Consider the following 24,225-nt stretch of genomic DNA (forward strand, 5'->3'; position numbering starts at 1 on the left):
GTGGGTGGGATTTGATGTTTGGTGGTTTTTTTTTTCCCAAGCATATTACCAGCTTTTTCCTGTAGCGATGCCATGGTTGTTGACCAACATACCTGCATGCTTTGGATGCTGTCAAGCATGAGAAATCCCTTCCTCTGCGCCTGTAGATAAGTTCTTCACTGGCTGGTCAGCCTCTGACCCTGAAACCATGTAGAGGATTAATTATTTCTTGCAGTTGTGATCACAAAAGTGTCACTACTTGCAAGGCTCCCAAGACTTGAGGCTTGGACACTGGCCAGTCTCTGCTGTGCTCACAAGTGAGGCTCTTGGTACCTATGTTTCTTCATCTCTGCTCACCAGTTTTCTGTTTCTGTATAGTTTGTTTCATGTTTTTGGGGTTTGGGGGTTTGGTGTTTTTTTGTTTTTGTTTTGTTTTTTTTTGGGGGGGGTTGTTTCTTTTTTGGGGTTTTGGGGTTTTTTTTTTTGCTAAGTGTTTAAGGATAGCCTTAAAGCATTATCTCAGTATGACAGGTGTAAGCCTACAAGTAAAAGACAAGTTACTTAAGTGCTGCCAACCTATTCATGACTGGGATAGTCAGGCAGCATTCTTTCTGCAAGGTTTATCTTGTTTTCATTTTGATTGTTTAAGCAACTGATATAAAAAGAAAAAAAAAAGAAAAGAAAGCAATCTCTTGTGGGTTTTGGGTGTGCGTTTTTTCCCTGTTTTGATTACAGTGAAAGACAGGAAAATAGAAAATATGCTCTTAATTGCAAATGATGTTAGAGGGTTATTTTGTGCTTTGCACTTGCCTGATTTCTGCTGGATAATCTGTTTAATTAAGAACAGTGTAACATTTGCTGTCAGGTTTTCTTCAGCTAGCTGTAATTGTGGTGCAGGACAACTTAAAGTTTCTGGAGATATTTTCTGTGTTATGTCTGCTAATTACAATTTTTATTTTGTTTTTCAGTAAATTATTATAAAAGCTCTGAGATCAAGCTGAATATATTTAAATATGTCCAGTGCCACCTGAGAGAGCTCTTCAGAAAAGCTCCAAGTAACCAAGCCTTGACAGCGCTGGTGCATGAATGAAGGAACTCTTGACCTTCTAGCACACCGAATGCATACAGCTTTTCTTTGTGTTGCACAGCAGACTATAAGTTTCAGATGCCTTTCATACCATTGTTTTAATTTCAAGTAATGGAAAGATTTTTATATGCAGTTCTAATACTAGTACATGTATCTGAGAGACAGACAGGATGGATGGACTAGTGTGTCCAAATTAATCCAGGAAAAATGAAGGCACGTGGTTTTTTCCATGCAGAAGCTTATCTTCCAAAAAAGAGAAAAAAATCCCTGTAAAGATGAGCCAAATGAATGCAATAAATGTACTAATGTTTCACTTCTGGCAATAAAATAGGAGGGCAATAAAGATAGATCCTCTGATCCCTGGACTGTGCCATGTCCAGCTGTGACTGTAGCAACTGCAGGGCACAGTGCTGGGGAAAGCTCTGTCCAGAATCAGCCTGGATTAGGTAGCCTCAAATCCTTGTTACAGTCTTTTAAGGAGAAAGATAGCAGTGTTTGCATTTTAGCCAGTTCCTGATATGGGCACTTTTGGCAGGAGATGACAAAACTGTGTATTTTGGAGGTGCTCAGCTGAGGATATGAAGGGTGATATACCGTTGGAATTGAAAGCAGAAATGGAATTGCAGTGTTGCACCAAAATGGTTTTGTTGCTGTGGTTGGTGGCAATTAGGGGTGCATGAACCTTGCAGTTCCCAGCTGCCTTTGAACTTCCCCAGCAGCGGTATTTATGTGGTGTTCAGTCTCTAAAAAAGTCCATTCAGCAACATCCAGCTAGTCATAATATTTTAAGGTAGATTTTGGAACTATCTGTAGTTCATTTAAATAGTGTTCATATAACCCTTTGGAGAGTTAAGACCTCTCATTAAGATACACTTAACTGAATATTATTTTTGTCAAATGAAACGTTTTTAACCTCACTAATTTTATAAGGAGCTCATAAAACATAATATAGTAGAGGAAAGTTCTTCTAAAGATTACTTAGTTTTTGTAGGGCAAGTTTAATTAGCTCCTATACCTTCTTTTGTTGGAAGAATCTGTAGTATAGATCTGTTAACCACAGAAGTTTTGGATATATGTTTTGATATCTGACCTCTTTCTAAAAATGAATGAAAGAATTCCTGGTTTAGGTTAGTGCTGTTCCTTTTCTATATGTATATGTTGTCAAATCGACACCTTCCAAATCATTCTCATATTTAGCTGCAGTTACTATGATCAGTGTTCTTGACAGGGTCATGTTCTGTTGCCTTTTAGTAAAAGCAGTTGTTTTATGTATGGCAGCATTTAGCAAGTCAGGCAACAGGCAACGAGGACAAGCATTCTATGCACTGCAGGGCATGTTACTGACAAAGCAGGTCTGTACTATGGTGCCTGTTAACCAAGGTATTTTATAGCAACACATCCTTTGTTGGCAATGGGTGGGCTGGCTTGTAGTGGTATGTAGTATGTAAGGGGATGACAATCACTCTGTGCAGGGGTCTTCTGGAGAAGCAGTGAGTATCTGAACAGGACTGTGAAGGGGAGCAGACATATATTGAAGTGCTTTGGTAGGCCAGGGCTGCAGCAAGACTGGGCTAGCACAATAGACTGACAAAATGTGTCATGCCTATTGTGAGCGTAACCTTTATTTCTTTTCCTTCACTTTTTTTTTTTTTAATAAAACTTTAGCTCTTGACATTTTTTATATTGCCTCAGGTGGCATATAGAATAGTATTTTTCAGTGATTTCCATTATAGTTTTATAAACTTCAAAAACTATATTGGCTTTTCGGTGGATTCAGGGTACGTTTGACTGCACTGTTGTATCCAGTGGTTGTCAATGAATTTATGTGATAAAATCTGCGACTATAAATATGAGATGAACTGTGAGTCAGGAATGTCCTACTGAACAGCCCTATTTTTGCTAGAAGCATTTCCATGTCTAATAAGGGGGATGAAGTGAAAAGCAATGTGGTGAAGAGAGCTTCCTGCTGTAGCTTCTGGTAGCTGTCTGCCTTAGCTGCTTATGCAGCTGTTTCTCTTTGGACCCATTCCAGGGACAGTCATTGCTGATCCAGAAAATGTGTTGTTTCATTGTGTTTTTTGTCTATCTCGTGTTGCATCACTTTTAGCTCTATCATGAATAAACACTTGCCCAAATCCATGTAGGATGTAATCCCGTATAGTCAGTCAAATTAATCCTTGGTGCACTCCTGTTGCTTTAGACGTTGCAGAAAAGCCAAAGTCCCACATCTGGTGACTATGGGAATGAACACATCTGAATCCCAGAGCAATGATGAAAAAGTGTTTGCCATGGAAGGGCAAAATACTGTCTGTCTGCATCCTGCAGGATGTCTGGGCATGGGTAGAGCCTCGTGTCATATGTGGGGAGGCCAACAGGCACTGGGGAAACCTGCAGCACCAGGCAGGGGCCTTGAGGTGTGTCGGGAGTTGGTATTCATTTCTAGCAGCACGATCCATTCCTATAGGTTTTGATTTCCAATTAGTAATTTGGGAAAATATTGCATATAAACTAAAAGAAGTTAAATAATTTAGGCAGATGGTTTTCAGTATTTTTTCACTAGTGTGCATGCGTGTATTTCCACTGAAGAGTAGAAATGGTGCTTCTGGCTAGGCATGCCTTAGGATGACAAAGGGTATCTCTGCATCTATCCAGGTGCTGTTGAGCTGGAGTCTAAAGTTAATGTCCTCTTTTTCACCTCTAAAGCAACTGAAAGGCAGAAATGAGAAAGTCTTGAACTCCTGGAGTGGTTGTAGCTCTTCATCCCAGAACATACAGGAAATGGGTCATCATTGAACATACTTTTATTTTCCAGGACTAATTTAATGGTGAGGTACCTTGAGCGGGAGATGAGTGAGGGTTTTAGAGCTGGATAATAACGATGTGATGCATTGAGCTACAATGGGATTTGTCTATTCTTAACTATGCAAAGAGATGCAGTTTGTTTGCATCCTCCACCCATGTGCTACTACCAACTGATACATTCCTCAACTGTGAGCATGTAAATACAGAGGACTAACAAATTCATATATATATATATATAATTTATTTATTTATTTACATTTTTCAAGGTCAGTGAGTAGATTCTGTCTTTCAGTTATTAAAGTGGATGAGAGATTTCTGTGGATGAGAGATTTCTGTGACTAGGTCATTGTGGAGTGGGGTGGGGGTTTTTTTAAGAGTAGTGTTACTATTCATCTGCTCTCTCCCCTTTCTCTCAAAGCCTCAGTTGTTTCTGTATTCTGTATAAAGATTTACTTCAGTGTGTGAAAACCAATGGAAGAGTTCTGCAAATTCTCAGCTGTTAAACTGCATATGTTTTTTCCAGAATGGGATATAGGTGTCTGGATTCCCATGCTGTCGATTTAATAGTGGGGGACGGGGGAGGTTGCAAGAGGCCCCTACTTCCCCTCCCTCTCTTCTTTCCTGTCTTTCTATTTTTAAGTCTCATGTTTGTACATTATATACAGGAGATCGTATCAAAAACCTGTGCCTGGCACAGAAGTCATTCTGCTTTTGGGGAGGTAACTTGTGCTGCCATTTATCTCAGCACCAAGTGCTCTTATTCAGTGTAGAAACATTTCCTGGATATTTTCAAGGTGCTGCAATTCTTAAACATACCAGTAGAGAGGAAGTAGCATCTCATAGAGTCAGATCAACCTTTGAGTAGAATCAAGCTTATGAGACTTACCAAATGCTATGTTTACATTATTACAAGTGAAACTTTCTGATATCTTTTAATTGCACTTGGGGGAAAAATACACAAAGTTTCTGCTCTATTTCAGTCTGAAGATAAGTAATGCAACAAGAAGTGTGCTTAAGTGGACAAGATTTATACAGAAACAAGTAATTATCTTTTAGGGAAAAGTATGGTGTTTTTTAACAGTACCATAAAACCATATTATTTACTCAGCAGCTTAAGTGACAACTTTTGTAAAATATGCATAGCCTTATTAGTGTTTTATTTTGAAGTACAAAAATTTTCATGCTTTACTTAATATTTATAATTGTAAGCTGAAATAGTCCTAAGTTTGTCACTAGGCAACTGTTACTGGCCTGTAAACTTGCATTAGTCCTCTTCAACGGGGATTTTGTAGCTGGTATTCAAAAAATGCCTTTGCAGAAGTTTAACTCAAACCAGCATGTCCATTTATTTATGATAATTTATATTGTAAGTGTAAAATTTTCCTTGTTGCATTTATTGCAAGCTGTAATGGGTGTCATTCATATCCAGGATATTTGCAAGAAGAGTAGATGACCTTAGCTCACATAAAATCCTGATGAAAAGTACTTGTGGTGACTATTGCTTGTAGGAGTTGGTGTTTATGGGCAGTCTCTTCAGTACTGCCAGTTACAGCATAGCTGGAGTTTGGGACAAGGAATTTGATGTACATAACCTTACATGGTCCTGTTGCTGATGAGGTGATGGAGCACAGGCAGGTGTGCCCATACTGTTCCTGGGGAGTGTATTAAATTTAATGAAGCTTCTGATTTAACAGGAAGCGTTTACATATGTTTGCAGGCAGCCTCACCCTTTATAGTATGAGGTTTTCGCTGAGAAATATGCCTTCTCTCAGTATTGCTATCTGCACTAACGTGGTGTATATATGCAGTAAAACAGGATATAAACTCAACATGATACAGAAACTTCAGGTTTGTTACAGAAGTCTAGCCGTGATCTTATTCTTGGACAAGCTGCCCTGTATTCTGCACAAGTCTTTCTCCCTTCATTTGCAGCCGGAGCAATAACTATGCAAAAGCTCCTTGTTAGTCCTCTTGAGAAACTGTTACTTTGAATAAGTTGCAGAAGATGCTTTTGAGTTACCCTCTACTTTTTTAGGAGGTGGTCTGGCACAATTAAAACACAGTTGAGCTGTGAATGGTGATGTCAAGAAACCCTTGGCATTTGTCCATCCATGTTTGTTACATTTCAGGATTGATTGCTTGAGACTTCCTTGCATGATGTCAGTTTTCATAATCGGTGTTAAATTGCAAGACGTTAATTTCAAAAGCAGGCCCTGATGAGCCAGGAGGCTGGGGTAACAGGAGGTGAAAATGGGAAGCCATTCAAGGCTTGTTCTATGCTGACTACAATAAGTTTTCTCCTGTGACTTTGCTAGCAGAGAGCTTGGGAGGGAGGGCAGGACAGGCTAGTGGTATGCTCTCTTTCCCTACTTGATAAAGGTAGGAACACAACACAGTAAGAATTACCTTTGCCAGGGTTTTGTGTTGGTTTTGACCCCAGAAGTTAAAGAAAAAAAAAAATATAACAAAGTGCCAAGAGTAAGCTCTACACCAGCAGGAAGTGTCCTTAATAAATCAAAGAACAAATAGTGCTGAGACATAGATAAATGTGTTTATGGAAGGTAACCATGGATGATGACAAATATACTACCATTTCTCATGGCGTCTCTAGGCAGTTACGAAGATAATTTGCCAATGGTCATAGGAGGAGCAGAAGGGGCAGAATCCTCCTCAAAATTGTAACGTACTGTGTTGCAGAGCCCCAGGAGGAGCTAACAGTGTTTTCTGCATGGGTTTTGTTCCTTCGCAGGATCCACTATGGCTAAATCTCAAAGGCCACTTTTTAAAGAAAAAGTTGCGTGTATATAATACAGTTTGTTAGTGAAAACCCAGCCCCAAATTATCAAACCATGTATGGTCTTTATTGTAAAATCTTTCTAACTGCTTGCTAAACATTACTGGAAAACTGTACCTGTGGAGGCAGTCACTTACGTGTTAGAATTCACAGTCCCCATGTTAATCACAACATGCATGTGCAGTGAAGAGCTGACCCACCAGAGATCCTCTTCAGCTGGGGTAACATCTGCACTCTATTTTCTTCCTTTATATAATTACATCTGTTGCTATCTTTATTACTTAGCATGGAGTGAGGAGTGTTCTTCTGAAATTATGAATTAAATGTGTTCTTTTAAGAGGAGGAAAGCCAAATGGCTAATGCAACAACCTAACTTTATTTAATGTCTCTAGTTAAAAGACCACTAGCCTTAAGCAAAGCAAAAGCACCTCACAGGAACTCTTCTTTCAGTGGGAATTTACTCAGATTAATTATTACATTAAAAACAGCCCTGGCACTTCTATGATTGGGTTGGACAAAAGTCATGAACAAAAGTCAGCACTGGGTAATTTTTGCTTAAGTTGTTAAATTTGAAAACAAATGTTGAACGAACCAAAATAAATAAATGACTCTATTTTATGAAATTGAAATGTAATGGGAACCAGACTTGTATCCAACAAGCCTCCAGATACAGTCCATGCTTGCTTTGAAGCTTTAATCACTGTCTGGCTATGTGTGCAGGATGCACAGGAGCATGTCTGGTGTGTGAGATAATGGGTTTTGGGTGGCAGTGCGGCACAGCTCAGCCTCTCTCCTCCTCTGTTAAGGCCTACCTTGTCTCTCCCTGTCTGAACCTGGTGTTTGAACTGGTGGCATAGAGTTTGTGAAGTCCATGTGTGGTTTGGGGTGTCTTGGGGGAGGTAGGGTGAATTTTGGGGGAGATGTGGAACAGCAGTGATGAGACTTTCTAATCAATTTTTAGTAATCAGTCAGGAAAACATAAGCATTAAATATGTTAAGTTTTAATTAGTTTGCTTTCAGGAAATCCTTTGTTTGTTAGGCTGTGAAAACTTACAGCTGTCAACTAAAATTTGGGCAAGAATTCTCTGTAGTTATTTCTGAAGCAGTTCTTCTGAGGGTGTCCAAATTTAGACTTAAGCTCCTAAAATGTGATTGTGTTGACAGTGAGGATGTTGACCAGTGGGTGAAATGAAATAGAGCAGGTCAAGTTCCTTGGCTCCGGTAGGGAGTACAAGTCTGCTGACTGTTCTTAACAGGCACTACTTTACAACAGTAGGTGAAATAGGTTGTTATATTCAGGATACATCATCATTTGAAAGAGTAACTAGCACCATAAGACTCCTGGCTTATCATAGATTTGTTTAACAAGTCTAGCAAATGTCCGCCTATTTCCTCTTCAGAACAAGACCACTTAACTTCTTTTCCTCTCTTTTTTATGTAGCTGTAATCCTATTTACTGCAAGCAGTTTTGAAACACTAAATGTGAGTTAGAAATGTACAAGCAGGTGCTCAAAACTGTTTAGCTTTTTGCTATTTCTTCTATCTTTTTGTCAGATGTTTCTACATCTGCATGAAGCACAGCTTATCCTCTTGTATAAATTGACTGAATGCCACACAAGAGCAGAATTTGAATGTTTATTGGTTTAAATAGATGACTTGCATACATTCTCAGTAGCGTATATCTGGTTGAATATCAATTTGTAACAGAGGAGTGTGTGGAAGTCAATACAAGACCCTGTGTAAGACTCCTTCTTTTCTGTACTAGTGTTTAATTATTGGAGGTGGCCCATGTGGCTTGCGGACTGCCATAGAACTTGCCTTTCTGGGAGCCAAAGTTGTCGTTGTGGAGAAGCGGGACACCTTTTCAAGAAACAATGTGTTGCACCTCTGGCCATTTACAATCCACGACCTCCGGGGACTGGGAGCAAAGAAGTTCTATGGAAAATTCTGTGCAGGGTCTATTGATCACATCAGTAAGTATCCGAGGGCATGGGCACAGTTCAGATAACAGGTGTACTGAAGTCAGATGATTACCAGAGACTTCTTGATTTAGCAGAAAGCTCATCTGCCTTAAACATGCTCTAGTGCATGCTTGCACACCCACTCAGAGGAAAATAAATGGTCTCATTTAAGCAAAATGGCAATTGAGCATTTGACAGTCTTACAGAGCAGCTTTTTTATTAGTCTGGATTTGTTAAGCAATGTTTTTTTAATTACAAAGTATGAAGACTGTTGACATTCATTCTAGTATGTTGAAGATAGACACAACCCTTAATGTAATGAAAAAAATATGTGAAAGTGAGGTATTTTACAGGTAAATATGCTGTATAATATTCTGTCCTAAAATGGTCAACATACTGGTTAGCAGATCCTTTAAATATCATTAAAAAGGAAAGTTCTAAATAAGTATTGCTAGAAACTCACTGAAGTGAGTTTTATTACCTACAAATTTTGCTGCCAGAGGAAAATGAGACAGAAGAGAACAACAGGCTGTGGTGGTTGCTACAATTGCATTCATCACAGTATGGGAAATAATAGTGCTGCATGCTTGTGTTAACAATATCAGTTGGGTGGCATGCTTGTAGCAGCTGTAATTACTTACGTATTAAATACTTCTTTGTTACTCACTGTCTACAGGTATTCGACAGCTTCAACTTATCCTCTTCAAAGTTGCACTTATACTAGGAGTTGAAATCCATGTGAATCTAGAATTTGTGAAAGTCCTGGAACCTCCTGAAGATCAAGAAAACCAAAGTATTATTTGTCATAATGTAGTTTTGTTCACAGTACCTTCTTTTTGGCAGGCATTTTGTGCGATCGTTCAAGGTCATTTCTGTCTAAAGAAATGGGAAGGTTTTGCCCTTCTTATTCAGCAAAGTTTGCTGTGCACGGTTGTAATCATGATACTTGTCATTGTGGCAGAGCACTGATAATTCTTAAAATACAACCCAGTCTGAGAAGATGAGGTTTTGCACTATGCCTTCTGGCATGCGTTTGAGGCTTTGTAGGGAGTCTGGTGTGGCTTTTTGGTATCTTCTTGCAAAAACAATTTTTGATTGATAACATAAATATTGAGGATGGATTAAGCTCCCTGGGCCTTATTTTGCTTTCACATTTGATGTAACTCCCACTGCTGCACAGAGTCTTATCAGGCATGTTATACAAGGTTTTTAAACAAAATAGAGAATGATCCCTCATTCTTTTTTCCATTTTTTAAAATGAGATTAGTGTGTAGGGTGTAGTTGCAATAGAGTATTTTAAAATTTTGTTTTCATAAAAAATACTATGCTCTTTTTAAAGGATCTTATAGTGACAGTAGAATAAATATATTTTATAGGAATAAAAAAATTCTAGAAATAGATATTTTATATCTATTTCTATAAAATATATGTCTAAAGTAGTTAAATTATATATAATTTTTAAATATGGACAATACAAGCATTTTTGCATAATCAGCTTTGTGTTAATGCAAAGGTTAAATTTTTGTTTGTGAGCATGCTCACATTTAATTTCTATTTAGAAGATAATAAAAAGTATTGATGATGGAATGCTATGTTTCTTCTTTTAATACCCAGTCCTTCATTGTGATACGGGTCTGAGAAGATGTTTAGTGCATTAGGTGATTTTTATTTTTTTTATTGTCAGTTTACGAGCTTGACACCTTGCTAACACAGCCTGAGTGTAGCTTTGATTGCAGCAGAGCTTCCCTCCATCAGACCAGGGCAGAATTCAGCTCTGTTAGAATGAGAAATGGGTAATTTATCCTAATGCCCTTTCTTCAGACTGTGAAACCGCTTCTCCTTTGTATTACTGAAGAATAAGTATTATTCCTTGTGTTTTTAGAGGTAGGTTGGAGGGCTGAATTTCTCCCCATGGATCACCCTTTGTCAGAGTATGAATTTGATGTTATTATTGGTGCAGATGGCCGCAGGAACACGTTAGAAGGTAGGTGAATATGTGCTTAGGAGAACACAAAACAAGAGACTTTTCAATCCACTGAAGTCTGTGAAACTATTTTTTATGTGGTATCTTCTGCTTCTGTTGTTAAGTTGTAGCTCAAAATAAAGACATTTAATGTCATTACTAATTCCCAGCACTGTGTGTCTGCATTGCCTTCAAAATTCATCATGATGCGATTGGGCTTGCTTCAAGCTTCAGCAATTATATGATTTTACTTCAAGGATGCTGACAAGATACATGGCAGGAATTGTCTAGTCTTTGCTATTGTGCCTTAAATTTGTACTGTATGTTTCAACTAATGACCAAAACATGACTGTCAGGTATTTAATGAAGGCATCAGAGGTATTGCTGTCTTACAGAGATGATTTAACTTCAAAAGCAAATCCTTTGGAAATGATACCAAAAGATAATAACTCTAAGCAAGGAGGGGAAAAGAGGGGGGAAATGCTTCATGAACTGGAGCCACTTCTGAGAATTCAGACCATCTGAGCTGTCTGTTTTAACGAGACACTAGTATCACATGAACAAACCTGTTACTTAATTATATATTCGCCTTGTAGCTTTAATTCTATCCATGTTCGTTTCAGTTCACTAAGTACGCTATTTCCTTTTTATTAGCTTCATAGTTTGCTTATTCTTATATCTGCCAACCACAATATGTTTGGAGTTAATGCTCAATTAGAAATTTCCCCACAATATTGTCTAGCTATCCTCTCTAACAGACTGTTTAAATAATAAGGTATCAGCAAAACAAAATTATTCTTACCTCAGCTGCAGTCTCTATTGAGAAGTTAATGTGGTTATCGTAGTACCAGGATCTAAGGGAAAAATCAGTGCACTGAAGGTTGTTTACATACAGAGGCTGGTATTGTCATATCAAATCAATCCCAGTGAAATAATGAGACCATGTCAAGAAGCACAGAGACAAAAATTTATAGCTAATTTATTTCTTCTTTAAAACTACATGTATTCTCTGCAAAGTCATCTGCAGTTGGCCTTAAAAATAAGGACCCTCTGTCCCACTTCAGAATATCCAGATGGAAAAACTTCAATGTGTAATTGCAAGATAGTGGCTTAGTGGCCTTCTTTTTTTTTTGCGAAAAGAGGAAGCTAGGGTGGAGTAAGAGAGCGAGTGACTTTGCAGTCAGTCTCACCTTGGAAATACGACAGATAAGCCACTGAATATTTTTCATCCCCTAATATCTTTGGAAAACCTCACTAGCTGAGAGTATGTGCGTCTAAGCACTGTTCTAGAGGTTTCTGTTTTTCAGATCTTTCTTTCTGCTTTTGACTGCTGATCCCTTGCATGTGTTTTCTTAAGCTGCTGCTTACCATCTATATAACAAAAATCTTGTTTGGTATTTTGCATGTTAAATATGTTTTCCTCCATTAAATTTGATCTGTTCATTTCCAATCTGTTGTTCTTTAATTATCATTTGTTCTTAACTTCTTCCCGTATTGCACTTCTTCCCATGGTTCCCCTCCAGGTTTTTTTTTATCTTACTGAGACTTTATCTTGAATGCAGTGCAGCTTCAGTTTTGCAGCTGGAAGTGGGGAGAAAAGACTCCTTCATTCATGGGAATTTTGGAGAAGTGATGGAAGCTGCTTCTGGTGTGTTGTTTGATATGTAGGGCTAGACATAGAAAAGAGACCAAGCTGCCTTGACCAGCTCCTTCCTGGAAGTCCAATGTGACATTTTCAGTGTCTTTAATTTTTCCTTTGCTTACCAGGTTTCAGGAGGAAGGAGTTCCGTGGAAAGCTGGCCATAGCTATCACTGCCAATTTTATAAACAGAAATACAACTGCAGAAGCCAAGGTAGAAGAAATCAGTGGTGTTGCTTTCATCTTCAATCAGAAGTTCTTCCAGGATCTTAAAGAGGAAACGGGTGGGTGCATCCTCTTTTTTTTTATTTCCACAACCAAATACAAGAGATAATAGAGGGACTCTTCATGTGCCAGGCCACCCTCCTATTCACATCAATTTAAATACAGTGTATAAAAAGACCTGCCAAGTGATAAAATGCCATTGATGTCAGAGCCTTGCAGATGGAGGTATCCATTTATGGTGCCGTGGGATTTATTTATTTATATTTTCTAGCTTGGGCGTTGCCACCTCATAGCTTGTTTTAATGTTTAAATTTTTCTCAACTGTAAAAAGTCTGCTATCTTGAACAAATTTAGAAAAGCACTTTCAGTGCCCAGAGATTTCCCTTAAGACATAGCTTGTTTTGTTTGTATCCGTTCACATACTGAACAGCTTAAACCCTCTGAAAAAGGCTCTGCCCTTCTGGGAGGAGTTTAATCTTTGGTTTTGGTGTGCAGATCTGGTAAACTGAAAAGAATTAGACAGGAATCTGCCATAAATACTTAAAATATAAACTGTGAACCATCTTTATGAAAAGGGGGTTGAGAGTAGTTGCACTGTCAGTACAAGCAATTCCATTCTTGATGTACAGCTAATTTTGTTTATTAAAAATTACTACAGTAGAAACCCAAACTGCTGGTTAGACCCAATGCCAGAGCCCCGGCAACCTAAAAAGCACTTTACTGGCTTATTTCCCCTTTTGATTTTGGTTGGTTTTGTGGGTTGGTTGGGTGTTTCGGTTTTTGGTTGGTTGTTTTGGGGGGCTTTTGGGGTGTTTGTTTGTTTGTTTGGGGGGTGTTGTGTGTGTTTGTGGTTTTTTTGTTTGTTTTTTTGTGTGTCTGTTGGGGTTGGGGTTTTTTAAATAGTATCTTGTCCACTATCTTGTCCACTAATGCTTTATCCCAGCTGCTAAGGTATCCCAAGAAGGAAAGGCATCTGTGAGGATCTGTCACATGTTGTTAGTAAAGTACACAGACAGTGCTTGATAACAAATGTATTATCTCTTTTCAGGAATTGACCTGGAGAATATTGTTTACTATAAAGATAGCACTCATTATTTTGTGATGACAGCAAAAAAGCAGAGTCTTCTGGACAAAGGAGTGATTATTAATGTATGTAAAAATGCTGGCTAAAACCTGATTTTATTTACTTGGCACAGAATAAGTGTGAACATCTGTATAAATGTTGATGCATGTTATAGAGGGTGTTTATGGACTTACTACATCATTTCATTAAAGCTCAGATCTCTTAGATCTTACTCTGACTTTTTTTGTTAATGTTCTTTTTCCCTCCAGTCAACACCAAGTTTCTGTAGAGAACTGAAAACAATATGTCCTAAATTTATCAGTTCTGAAACTGGCTGAAATGGGATATTGACTCACCTTGGAAATATGTAGTGTGGTCATCACATTAGAAAATAAAATCTTCATTATTTAAAGGTGAACTTAACACAGCTATGTCCAGTTTTATCAGACAAATAGGATGCATTAAAACCTACCCCAGGCTAAATTGCAAATTCTCTAATGTGCATAGAACATGATGGAAGTAAGGCTGTAAGCACAATGTCCCAAGTACCTCTGAAAGTTTGGGCCTTTGAGGCCTTTTTTCTTTTTTCTTTTTTTTTTTCTTTTTTTTTTTTCTTTCCTTCTTCTGTAAGATGTAGAGGTTTATTTTCTTTTGTTTCTAGAGAGTGTTTTGGCATCATTTAAATTTCTCTTCCTGGAAACTCAAGAGAGGTCAATTTTTCTTAAAGCAAGATGGTGCCAAAATGAGTCAAGTATAATTTCCCGAAGGAAGTATTTGTGGGGAACTATCAGAAAGCTTCTTGGCTTCCTGATGGGACCACTTAGCTTGGTGCCGTGAGCTCCTGCCCTTTCAGAGGATGGTCCCAGAGCAGAGCAGCTGGCCTTGACCAGCCAGGATGGGAGAGGGGAAGGGCAGTAGCCACCAGCAGTGCGGGGTGGACAGAGCGGGACATGGGCCCTGTGGTTGAGGGGCTGGTGTTTGTAGGTGAGGGCAGTCCTGGGAGCTCTGTGGGTAGTTTGGAGAAGAGGAGCAGTATCTGTGGCTGTCAGAGCTCTTCTAATCTGCTCAGGTCTGAGTGGGAGAGAAACCAAAACAGTCTCTGTAAAACAACTGGGCTAATAGGGGTTCTGTGGTATCATCCCTAGGATTAGGGGTCTCATCTGCGATTAAGCTGTAAATAGAAACTGTCTGATTAATAATCACTGGCTTTAAGTAGGGTGACCTGCAAAGGCAGGGGTCTTTACCACACTGGCCAAAGAAAACCCATCCCAAACCAGCAAAACAGAAAAGTTTCCACAGTCCAAGTTTGAATGTATTATTACTGAGGTGTTAAGTTAAACCTTGAGGCTGAGACCTGCATGTTATATCATCAGTATGTTGGTATTTCTGCTCTCGGGTGGTTTCAGATGTGGGGTGCACACATGCAAGAAAGCATTGCAGTGATGATGGTAACATCTTTTGTTGGGAGGAAAGTAATGTCATGAAAATAGCACATATCTGAAGAACTGGGTGCACTGTAGTACTGTGTTGCAAATAAAGCTGCTTGTTCATTGTTGGCATAGAGAGTTCCTGTTTGGGGTAGTACAATAACCTCTGTTTGTGTATTAACTTCTTGGAGGAGATCACAAACATTATGTGGTTCTTTATGCTGTGAGATGTGTGATTGCTATTCATGCTATGACACTGCAATGTTCCAATCCAGAGAGTATAGTTGGAGTATCTAATCTACAGGCTTCTCTCCCTGCAGGACTATATTGATACTGAGTTGCTCCTCTGCGGCGAAAATGTGAACCAGAGCAATTTGCTGTCCTATGCTAGAGAAGCTGCTGACTTTGCAACCAACTACCAGCTGCCTTCCTTGGATTTTGCAATTAATCACTATGGGCAACCAGATGTGGCAATGTTTGATTTTACTTCTATGTATGCATCTGAAAATGCTGCACTAGTGAGACAGAGACACAGACATCAGCTCCTGGTGGCTCTTGTTGGAGATAGTTTGCTTGAGGTATATCTTTATTTTTTCCCCTTAACCAAGCCATTCAATCTACCCTCCAAAACAAACTGTACTCTCTTACATGTACTTTCATTGGAATGAATAGGTTCTTTTTCCTTTTCTTTTTTTTTTTTTTTATGCCATAGTTGTGTCATAACTAATGCTTGGCTCGCACTCTGTAGCTGAGATCCTATTTTGCTTTATGCAGGTTTTATTTCTGTCTGAAAACTGTGAGCTGTGTGTCCTCAGCTTGGGTGCATGGCATAATTTTCCTGACTTCCATCATAGAGAAAAATTGGTCCAAATTTTAATTGTAGTCTGTTTGCCTTAATATGTTCTCTTTTTCTGAAGTGAAAAGTGTATTTCACAATTAATTTATTTTATTTTTAATTCATGCTGACAGCCTGAAGTGTTTGAAAAGATCAGTTCAAAGCGAAATTAGGAGATGGGAAGAAAGCCTTCCGCCCCCCCCTTTTTTTTTTCTAGACTAATTCTTGAGTCTTTTTTTCTTTTTTTTTTTTTTCTTTTTTTCCCCTCAGCCTGTACCTTTTGAGGTTAAGAAATCTGTTTTTAAATATAGAAGCTAAAAAAGAAAATGTGAATGCAGTCTTTTTCATTACCTAAGACGTGGAGGAGCGAAATGTCTAAAAATTGCAAGTTGTTGTATTTTAACTCTTTCAGGGCTACTTTTCTGATACAGTATGAAACCCTAGATTCCAAAATCACATTGCAAGTTACTTTTGTAATAACACATTAATACAAGGAATTAAAATGTAATTGCTTTTTACAGCCCTTCTGGCCAATGGGTACTGGCTGTGCAAGAGGCTTCTTAGCTGCTTTTGATACTGCATGGATGGTGCGGAGCTGGGCTCAAGGAAAACCCCCATTAGAAATTCTTGCTGAACGGTGAGTGTTGCTTTTGTCTTCTCTAGCATTCCCAGTGTTTGAAAGAGCTGCAGCACAGGTAGAAGGCAGTGAAGTTCAGAATGCCACTAGGAAAAATATTCTTCACTGCAATGGCATTGGGTTGAGATTATCTATTAGTTCAGGTTACTGAACAGTTTACAATAGCAGTAGGCCATTGTGCTGTATGCTTCTGCACACTAATACAGAGATCCAGCAATGTGTATAACATGGGTTTAAAGCATTAATTCAAGTTGCTAATGGCTAGGAGTAAGTGAGATCCTTAAGGAAGTAAACCAAAGATACTTTGGTTGTGTCAAAAGACTAACCTTCCAGCCATAAGTATACCAGCAACCCTGGTGTTGCCATGGTCTGATGGTTCAAGTTGCTGATTTTGGTCCTGATGGCAACTGCCCTGCTCTGCTACAGCTGCCCAGGTGTTTCTGGGGCAGATACACAATAGAAATAGTCATGGTTGTAGTAATGCAAGTGGAAGCATTACTAAGAACAGTGCTTTGAGAAGTTTTTTAAGATAGAAGCCTGTGGGATGACTCAAACACAGCCTAGTCCCAAATGGAAAATTGAACAGCATAATAAAAAGGCTGTGGTGGTTATAGGAATTGCAGAATGACAGGATTTAATGCTGTTATGTGGTAAAGAAGTTACTCCTTGGGTGGATGTTAAAGCAAAACCAGATGACCGAATGATGTAACCCTTTTTTTTTTTTTTTTTTTCCCCTCCCTCCTCTTCTTTTTCTTGCTCACTTCCTGCCTCAGGAAAATATGGGCATAAGTTCTGAGAGTCTGTCTTTTTGTTGTCCTTTTTGTCTGGCATCATTCTGCTATCCTGCTGAGTGGGGATAGGAAATGGGATGGATGCATTACGCAGTTAGTGCATAACACTTGTCCTAGCAGAATCAAAATAAGGTGCAGGTAGCTGCAAAAAATAAATACTTTATGTAATAAATATTTATTTTAATCAATATATCTTGCATCTTTTTTTCTCTACCAGAGAGAGCATTTATCGACTCTTGCCTCAGACTACCCCTGAAAATATTAACAAGAACTTTGACCAGTATACCATTGACCCTGGAACAAGATACCCAAATTTGAACTCAAGCTGTGTTCGACCTCATCAGGTTAGTACTTAAAAGCTTGCTTGTGAAATCAGGGCTGTAAATAGTGCATGAACAAAATATTCAGAAGACTCCTTGATTTAGAACCAACTGTTAATAAAGTTTTCTTTCTAGGATAACTCTTGTTTTTCTCTCTAAGCAATTCTCACATTATGCTGCTAATTGCTTTTACTTGTAGGTGAGACAATTATATGTTACCACTGAGTTACAACAATGTCCTCTTGAAAGAGTGAGCTCCATTAGAAGATCAGTGAATCTCTCAAGACACGGTATGTGACATCGCATGTTTCCTGCAGCGCTTAGTATTTACAGCATTCTGAGCATACAGAAATTGATTGAAACATTTGCTCTCCACTGTAACTGCAGAGTCAGATATTCGACCTAACAAGCTTTTCACCTGGTGTCAGAAGCAGACAGAAGGGTACCGTAATGTTAATGTCACAGACCTGACTGCCTCCTGGAAAAGTGGCCTTGCACTGTGTGCTATTATCCATCGCTTCAGACCTGACCTCATGTAAGTGGCATCTGTAGATCTTGTTAAGTGTAGGCATGTTAAGCATTTACCAAAGTATAGAGTAAAACCAATGAGAACAACACTGATACTCTGGAGTCCCCTTCTATTTCTGGTCTTTGCAAGGAGATGCACACCATTGCCAGGTTTGAGGGATGGAGAAGTTGAGGTAGTTTTTGCTTTGGTTTTTTTTTTTTTTTGTATGTCTTTGCACACAATTTAAAATGAAGTATATATGCTTTCAAAGAGCTAGGAAGTCTTTGAACCTTATGATTTATGATCATGTTTGTCACACGGCTATTTAAAACAAAAATTGCAGTGCTTGGAGCATGTGAGAGTTGCATTCCCGGGTCTCTGGAGACAGCTTTTTAGTGTATGTTTGAAACCACGACGTCACTGTCATGAGTTACAGAAATACATGGGTGAGCCTTAAATGGACCATCCTCAGTATACTGTAGTGGTTACTGTGACAGTCATGTAGGGAAATGGTGGGCCATTTTGGTGCACAGGAGATGGTGGTTTTGCATAACGCTTTGTCCAGAAGAGCACAGTTCCCGTGTACGTGGGCTGTGTAACAAAGGCTGGCCCTTGCAAATTAACTGCTTTAGGGATTGAATGTAAGCCAGCATTCCCCTTTTGACAGTATTCCTGGGGTCCTAACCCTATAATACATACATTATGTATAAATGTTTTGTAAGGTTCCTCTGTTAGATACCATGGGATCAGTGTTTGATAGGTGTCAGGAAACAGCAGTTGCTGGTGCTGGGTTACTGTGCCTGCCTGCCTGCTGCAGTCTGTGGTGGGGTGACTCTTTTGTCTTCTCACCAGTCTCCAGAATGCAATGGATGCGTTCTCTTGTCTACCTACACAGACTTAGGAGTCACGAATGAATTATTGTCAGCCACTCATTACTATGGATAAATGAAAGAAATGATTGAGCTCTTTTATAAGGTGTGATAAGTTGGAAAAAACAGGAATGATATCAAGGATGTTTGTTTGTACAGTTTTGCCAGAGAAAGAGCTAGGATTTTAAAACTTAGATTTTTTTGGGGTTGTTTTTTCCCTTGTATTAGTTTAAAAGAATTACGGATGCTTTTGCGGAGAGGACAGTGTAGAAAGCAAAGTAATCTTTTCTGTCTGTGGAAAGCATGTCTCTTAAGCCCTGATCTCTCTAGAAAGCTGATAGATTTCCTGAGCTAACAGACCTCCTGCTTTTTAATTAACATTGTGTTCAAATATTGTTGGGACTGCTGAAGGACTTGGCCAGATGAAAGCTGGGCAGGCAGCAGAGGCAGCTGCCTGTGGGTTGCAGGCAGGGCTGGGGTGGAGGGCTGCCTGCAGCCCCCTGGCTCCAGGAATAGACAGTTTATGTGGGGATGTTCTTTGGGGATTCAAAACCTCACATTCCTTACGAGGAGAAGCTACCCTGCCCTGAGCTTTGTAATTTATTCACATGTTTATTTTAATCATGAATTTTGGAAGCTGTTCAAGAGATCAGAGTCTTAGAATAGGTCCCATAGAAAATGGATTAGAGAATGGATAAACACAGTTCCAGATGTGTGATATACTTATTTAGTGTGCTACTAAATTCAGTTATGACATGGACAGGAGGTCCTCATTTGAACTGTGTGTGGAACACCTTAAAAAGAAAGGCAGTGCCTGTGTGTGTGTGTGTGTGTGTGTGTGTACACATAACATTTCATAAAACATGAGCCTAAATTTACTACTCCTAAATTTGATGTTTTGCAGAACTAATCAAAACTAAAAAGTCAGTTGCTGACAGGTGAACTCTGTAGAAGTACAGCTGTATTTGGAGAGGATAAAATTTTCTTAGCACTTCTAAGGAGGAATTGCATTTGTTCACAAATAAGATACTCCTTTTCATGGGACTGCATCAAAATCCATTTCAGTGAAATAGCTTCTAAATTACATTTTTGCAAAGCCAGGAGTTGTAATAATGGGATTTTTTACCTTTAGCATTTCTTACCTTTGGCATGTCTATCACTTTGACTCAGTGAAATGCCTGCGTGCCCATTCATGGTGCCGTTCTGCACCTATGTGATGGACAGGAGCACTGCATGTTTCTGTGGGAATCAGAGAGGAAACTGCCACTAATACCAGTGTGTTGCCCCACAGTGACTTTGATGCTCTGAATGAAGAGGATGTTGTCAAAAACAACCAGCTGGCATTTGATGTTGCTGAGCAGGAGTTTGGGATCCCCCCTGTGACCACGGGGAAGGAGGTGGGGTCAGCTGGGGAGCCTGACAAACTCAGCATGGTCATGTACCTCTCCAAGTTCTATGAACTGTTTAGGGGCACACCGCTGCGGGCAGTAGGTAAGCCAAATCCAGGCCACTCCTAATTCTTGCAAGTTTAGGGGACGGAAGCACTTTATCCAGGCTGCTTATGAGCACTGCCCTTGAGCCAAGAGTCTTTTCCCAGCTGAGCTGTTCTGGCATGCAAGAGTGCCTGCTTCTGTCTGCAATAGTTACCTTGTGCTTTAAAAAAGAAAGGGGGAAAAACTTGATTGAAGACCAAGGTTTTGTGGGTCCTTGGTGGTTTCAGAGAACAAAAGCAGCTGAATAACTGCTGCTTGACATCATAAAGTTCATGTATCAGACGGTTAGAGTGATTCCCTGGTAAGAATGACTGCATATGGCTTGTCCATTCCTGGGTGCTTCTCTTGCTTTTTTAAAAAGTCACCTTATATTGTATGTATTTATTTTACTGGCTTGGGTTTCTTATATATAATTGCTACCAGCACTCAAGTGGAAAATTCTGTCTGGGACAAAGCATTTAAAAAAGAAATTTGAGTAAATATCCTAAGCAGTTGTTTTTTGAACAGATGCTGGTGAGAAGCAAAATGGAGAGCATAACGATCTGTGTTCAGCAAAATCATCCAACTTCATCTTTAATAATTACATCAATTTAACTTTTCCAAGAAAACGAGTACCAAAGGTAAGAATGGCCCTATAAACCTTTCTCTGTTGAGAAGATGAAAATAAACTGTCAGGTTTAGAAATAAAGGTTTTATATGTATCCTACTATTAAAAGACCTGTAGAAGGAGATTTTTGAGCATATTAAAGAAGAAAAATAGGATTTCACAATAAACAAAGCTAGCACACACATGCACACTCAATTCTTATGACGTTTGTAAGGATAATACTGAAGCATTTGTCAGTGTCATACTGCTGAAGCATTAATAATAGTCCCAGTTAAGCATTCTCTGTAACTGCAGAATTTCAAATCACAGTGAGAATTTAGGTGTACTTGGGGAGAATTCATATCTATTGTCCATTAATATCTTCTTCAGTGAAGGTAAAAATAAGAGGAGAAGGTTGTTTTATTTGTTGTGTTTACAAATTAACATTTTCAACATGAAATATTTGAGATCTTGGCTCTGTTATGTGTATTGTCTTTTATGTTTTATTTTTTGAAAAATAATTTTCAAAATAATTTTTAGGAGGTTTTGTTCAATGCTAAATACTAAGGTGGTTTTTTTTAGTTTGGGGGGGGCTTTGGGCTTGAGTTTTTTGTTTTTTAAGACAGGAAAGTCTGGAATTTTTCTGGGTTATTGGTACCCTTAAGAAAAAATAGTACTGTAGTTCTGTATTCCTAGAGTTAAATATGCAGCCATATTTTATATTTCAGTTCGAATAGTCACTGGTATGCTAGAAGGCTTATTGATTGGGAGTGAGTGCTGTTTTTTCACAAAGCAGGGTTTTGAACAGGTGTGGATGCTGTCATGGTTCTGGAGGGAAGCTTTCAAATACTTAGAGATGCGCAAAGCCTGCAACGGTAACAAACAGTGGGCAGGCTGACTAGCATGACTCTGAGATGATGCTCTCTTACTCATATACATATATTTTTCTCTCGGTCACTTATTAGTGAAGACTTATTGAAATGCCCTTTTTATGTCCCTTTATAAAACATATCCATGCCCATACATGTTGTGATTCAACACTCTGGGGCCTTGAAAGGTTATGAAGACCCGAGTTAATATTGTGTGGCATAGGACTGTGTGCAGTAAGAGTATTATGTTTCTGAATGGATTAAAACTTCAGAAGTTTTCTATGACTTAATTTATGGCTTACTCTAATGAAATTATTCAGTAATAAACTGTTTCACCTTCTGCCTATTCATTAACCTGGTCCTCTTTTGAAAGGAGACCTTGAGGAGGGACTGTGCTTCCACAGCCAAGCCTACCTTCATTCTAATTTCAGTTTACATGGGAAGCGTCTGCAAAGCCTGGCTCAGAGGCACCAGTGTCTCAAATCCAGCTGCTGTAGATTAACCAGCACCAGTTAGACAGCAGCATGTACTCCACCAAAATGAATTTAACTTCTGTATTTTCTGAAACAAAGCTTAATGCAAAATTGTTCCAGGCTTTGAGTTTCCTGGGCTGGCCAGAAACTGTGTATTTACTGCTACAGTTCTTAAGCCCTTGCTTTGTTGGGTTTTGGGTTTGTTTGTTTTTTTTCTTTTATTCCTTCCTTTTTTTTTTCCTTTTTAACAGACCTCCTTCACGCTTAACTCTATTGCTTCATTTACACCTATGCAGAGACTCTTAAGTTGTGCCTTCAAAACTACACATTTCCAAATTCTTTTGGAGTTCAGTGTCCTTCAGAAAAGTTTAGGTGTACATGTATGTACTGCATTCTCTGTAGTTTAATGTATTGCTTTTTAAATTTGTTGCCAACTTATCTTCTCAGTTTTCATGGAAATGTGGGATTTATTGTTTGTTTTTTTTTACCTGAAAAATTGCTCCAGAATTTCTAGGGATTTCCTAGATTATGTCTCAGATATTTTCTATAAAGAAACACATTTTTGAAACCTGTGGACAGCACAGTAACCTCGTATATCCTTGTTAGGAAATAACTTTTCCCTGCCACCCACGTATACACAGAACCAAGTGACATGTTTCCCAGCTAACCAACCAGTGGGAAATCAAATAGGCAAAATAAATGTTGCTTTTTCTTGTGGGTGACTTCTTCAGAAGAAAAACCTTCTTCATGACCACAGTGTTGTTGGTTTTCCCTGAGTTATTTGCGGAAGTAAATAGACTTTTTAGTAGTGGGGAGAGCTTTCCATTACTAAGCTGTGCAGCCCTCTGACAAACCTCCCGTCATGAAATAAGCCTCCTGTCATAACAGGAGGTATAGTTCTTGGCACTACATGAAAGCATGAGGTTATTTGCTTGATGGGCCCCTTTGGTTTCACACTGCAGGGGTTTGTTTGAAAAGAGAAGCGAAGGCGGTATTTTCCAAATCAGCTTGGGGAGTGGGACTGTGAAGACCTTATTTTGTATAGGGCTTTGCAGCTCTGTCATGGCTGGGGTGTGAAACTAAGCAAGGAACATGGTACTCGGGTTAGAACAGAGACTTGTGAGTGCCAGAACCAGCTGAAACTAGCTGGGGAATGAAACTCCTTGGAAAGCAACTGCTTAAGAGTCTGGCTTCAGATTTATTGTCTCTTTCCCCTGCAAAAAGTGCTGCTGAGCATTTTCCAGGTATTACTGTAAGAGAGCACTCACATATCACAGACTCAGAAACCAGCCAGGGTAACAGTGTTGCTTACAAAACTTTCCATACCATCTAGTTAGTCCTTTTATTTGGCTGGAACAGGGATCCTTATCTGGGCTCAGGTTGTGAGAGACCAGGAAGCTGAACCCTGGAGCTGGTGTGGCCATAGCTGTTCTGGCAGGGTGTGTTGGGCTGGATAATGTTTTCCATTCTGCAACAGTGTCGGCAGGGCTGGAGAGGAACTGAGATTTCCTGTGCTCCAGACTAATAAATGAATGGAGGTGTTTACACAATAAAGGGCACGGTCCTTTTTCTTGCAGTTTTGCTAGGCAATTAAATTGCTTTGTCTTTAATTTCTTTGTAAAATATGTTAATTAAAGTCCTTTGTGTAAGATTTTCGAAAGGCATCATCTTGTTTGCTCCATTCACTTAGGCAAATTCTGCTTTTATGTGGTACAGCTTATTATGCAGAATACATTGTGCTGTTATGTTGTTCAATTTTCCTTGGTAGACTAATGACTATAGGTAGTGTAAAGCTAGGTTACTGAGAGCTAGTGCTTGAAAGACAATGTACCAAAGTATACAAAGTAATCAAAATACTGTCATCTGATTCTTTTGGTGTTTGCCCAGAAGTTGTTTGGGATTAC

At 39.0% G+C, this 24,225-nt stretch overlaps 1 protein-coding gene across 1 annotated transcript in view; it reads left to right on the plus strand.

Moving 5' to 3' along the window:
• MICAL2 (microtubule associated monooxygenase, calponin and LIM domain containing 2) overlaps positions 1–24,225 on the plus strand; it is a 120,448-nt gene that overhangs the window by 16,692 nt on the left and 79,531 nt on the right. Inside the window, exons 3-14 of the mRNA XM_061380425.1 lie at positions 8,428–8,635; positions 9,300–9,416; positions 10,506–10,607; positions 12,354–12,509; positions 13,499–13,599; positions 15,261–15,518; positions 16,297–16,412; positions 17,421–17,547; positions 17,723–17,813; positions 17,911–18,058; positions 20,192–20,391; positions 20,901–21,013. Coding sequence (XP_061236409.1) covers positions 8,428–8,635; positions 9,300–9,416; positions 10,506–10,607; positions 12,354–12,509; positions 13,499–13,599; positions 15,261–15,518; positions 16,297–16,412; positions 17,421–17,547; positions 17,723–17,813; positions 17,911–18,058; positions 20,192–20,391; positions 20,901–21,013 — 1,737 coding nt within the window. The remainder of the gene's footprint in view (positions 1–8,427; positions 8,636–9,299; positions 9,417–10,505; positions 10,608–12,353; positions 12,510–13,498; positions 13,600–15,260; positions 15,519–16,296; positions 16,413–17,420; positions 17,548–17,722; positions 17,814–17,910; positions 18,059–20,191; positions 20,392–20,900; positions 21,014–24,225) is intronic.

Source organism: Neopsephotus bourkii, unplaced genomic scaffold (genome assembly GCF_033783945.1).
Source record: "Neopsephotus bourkii isolate Nb327-2 ecotype Australia unplaced genomic scaffold, CSIRO-AGI_Nbou_v1 NB_1792, whole genome shotgun sequence".
Classification (NCBI taxonomy): Eukaryota; Metazoa; Chordata; class Aves; order Psittaciformes; family Psittacidae; genus Neopsephotus; species Neopsephotus bourkii.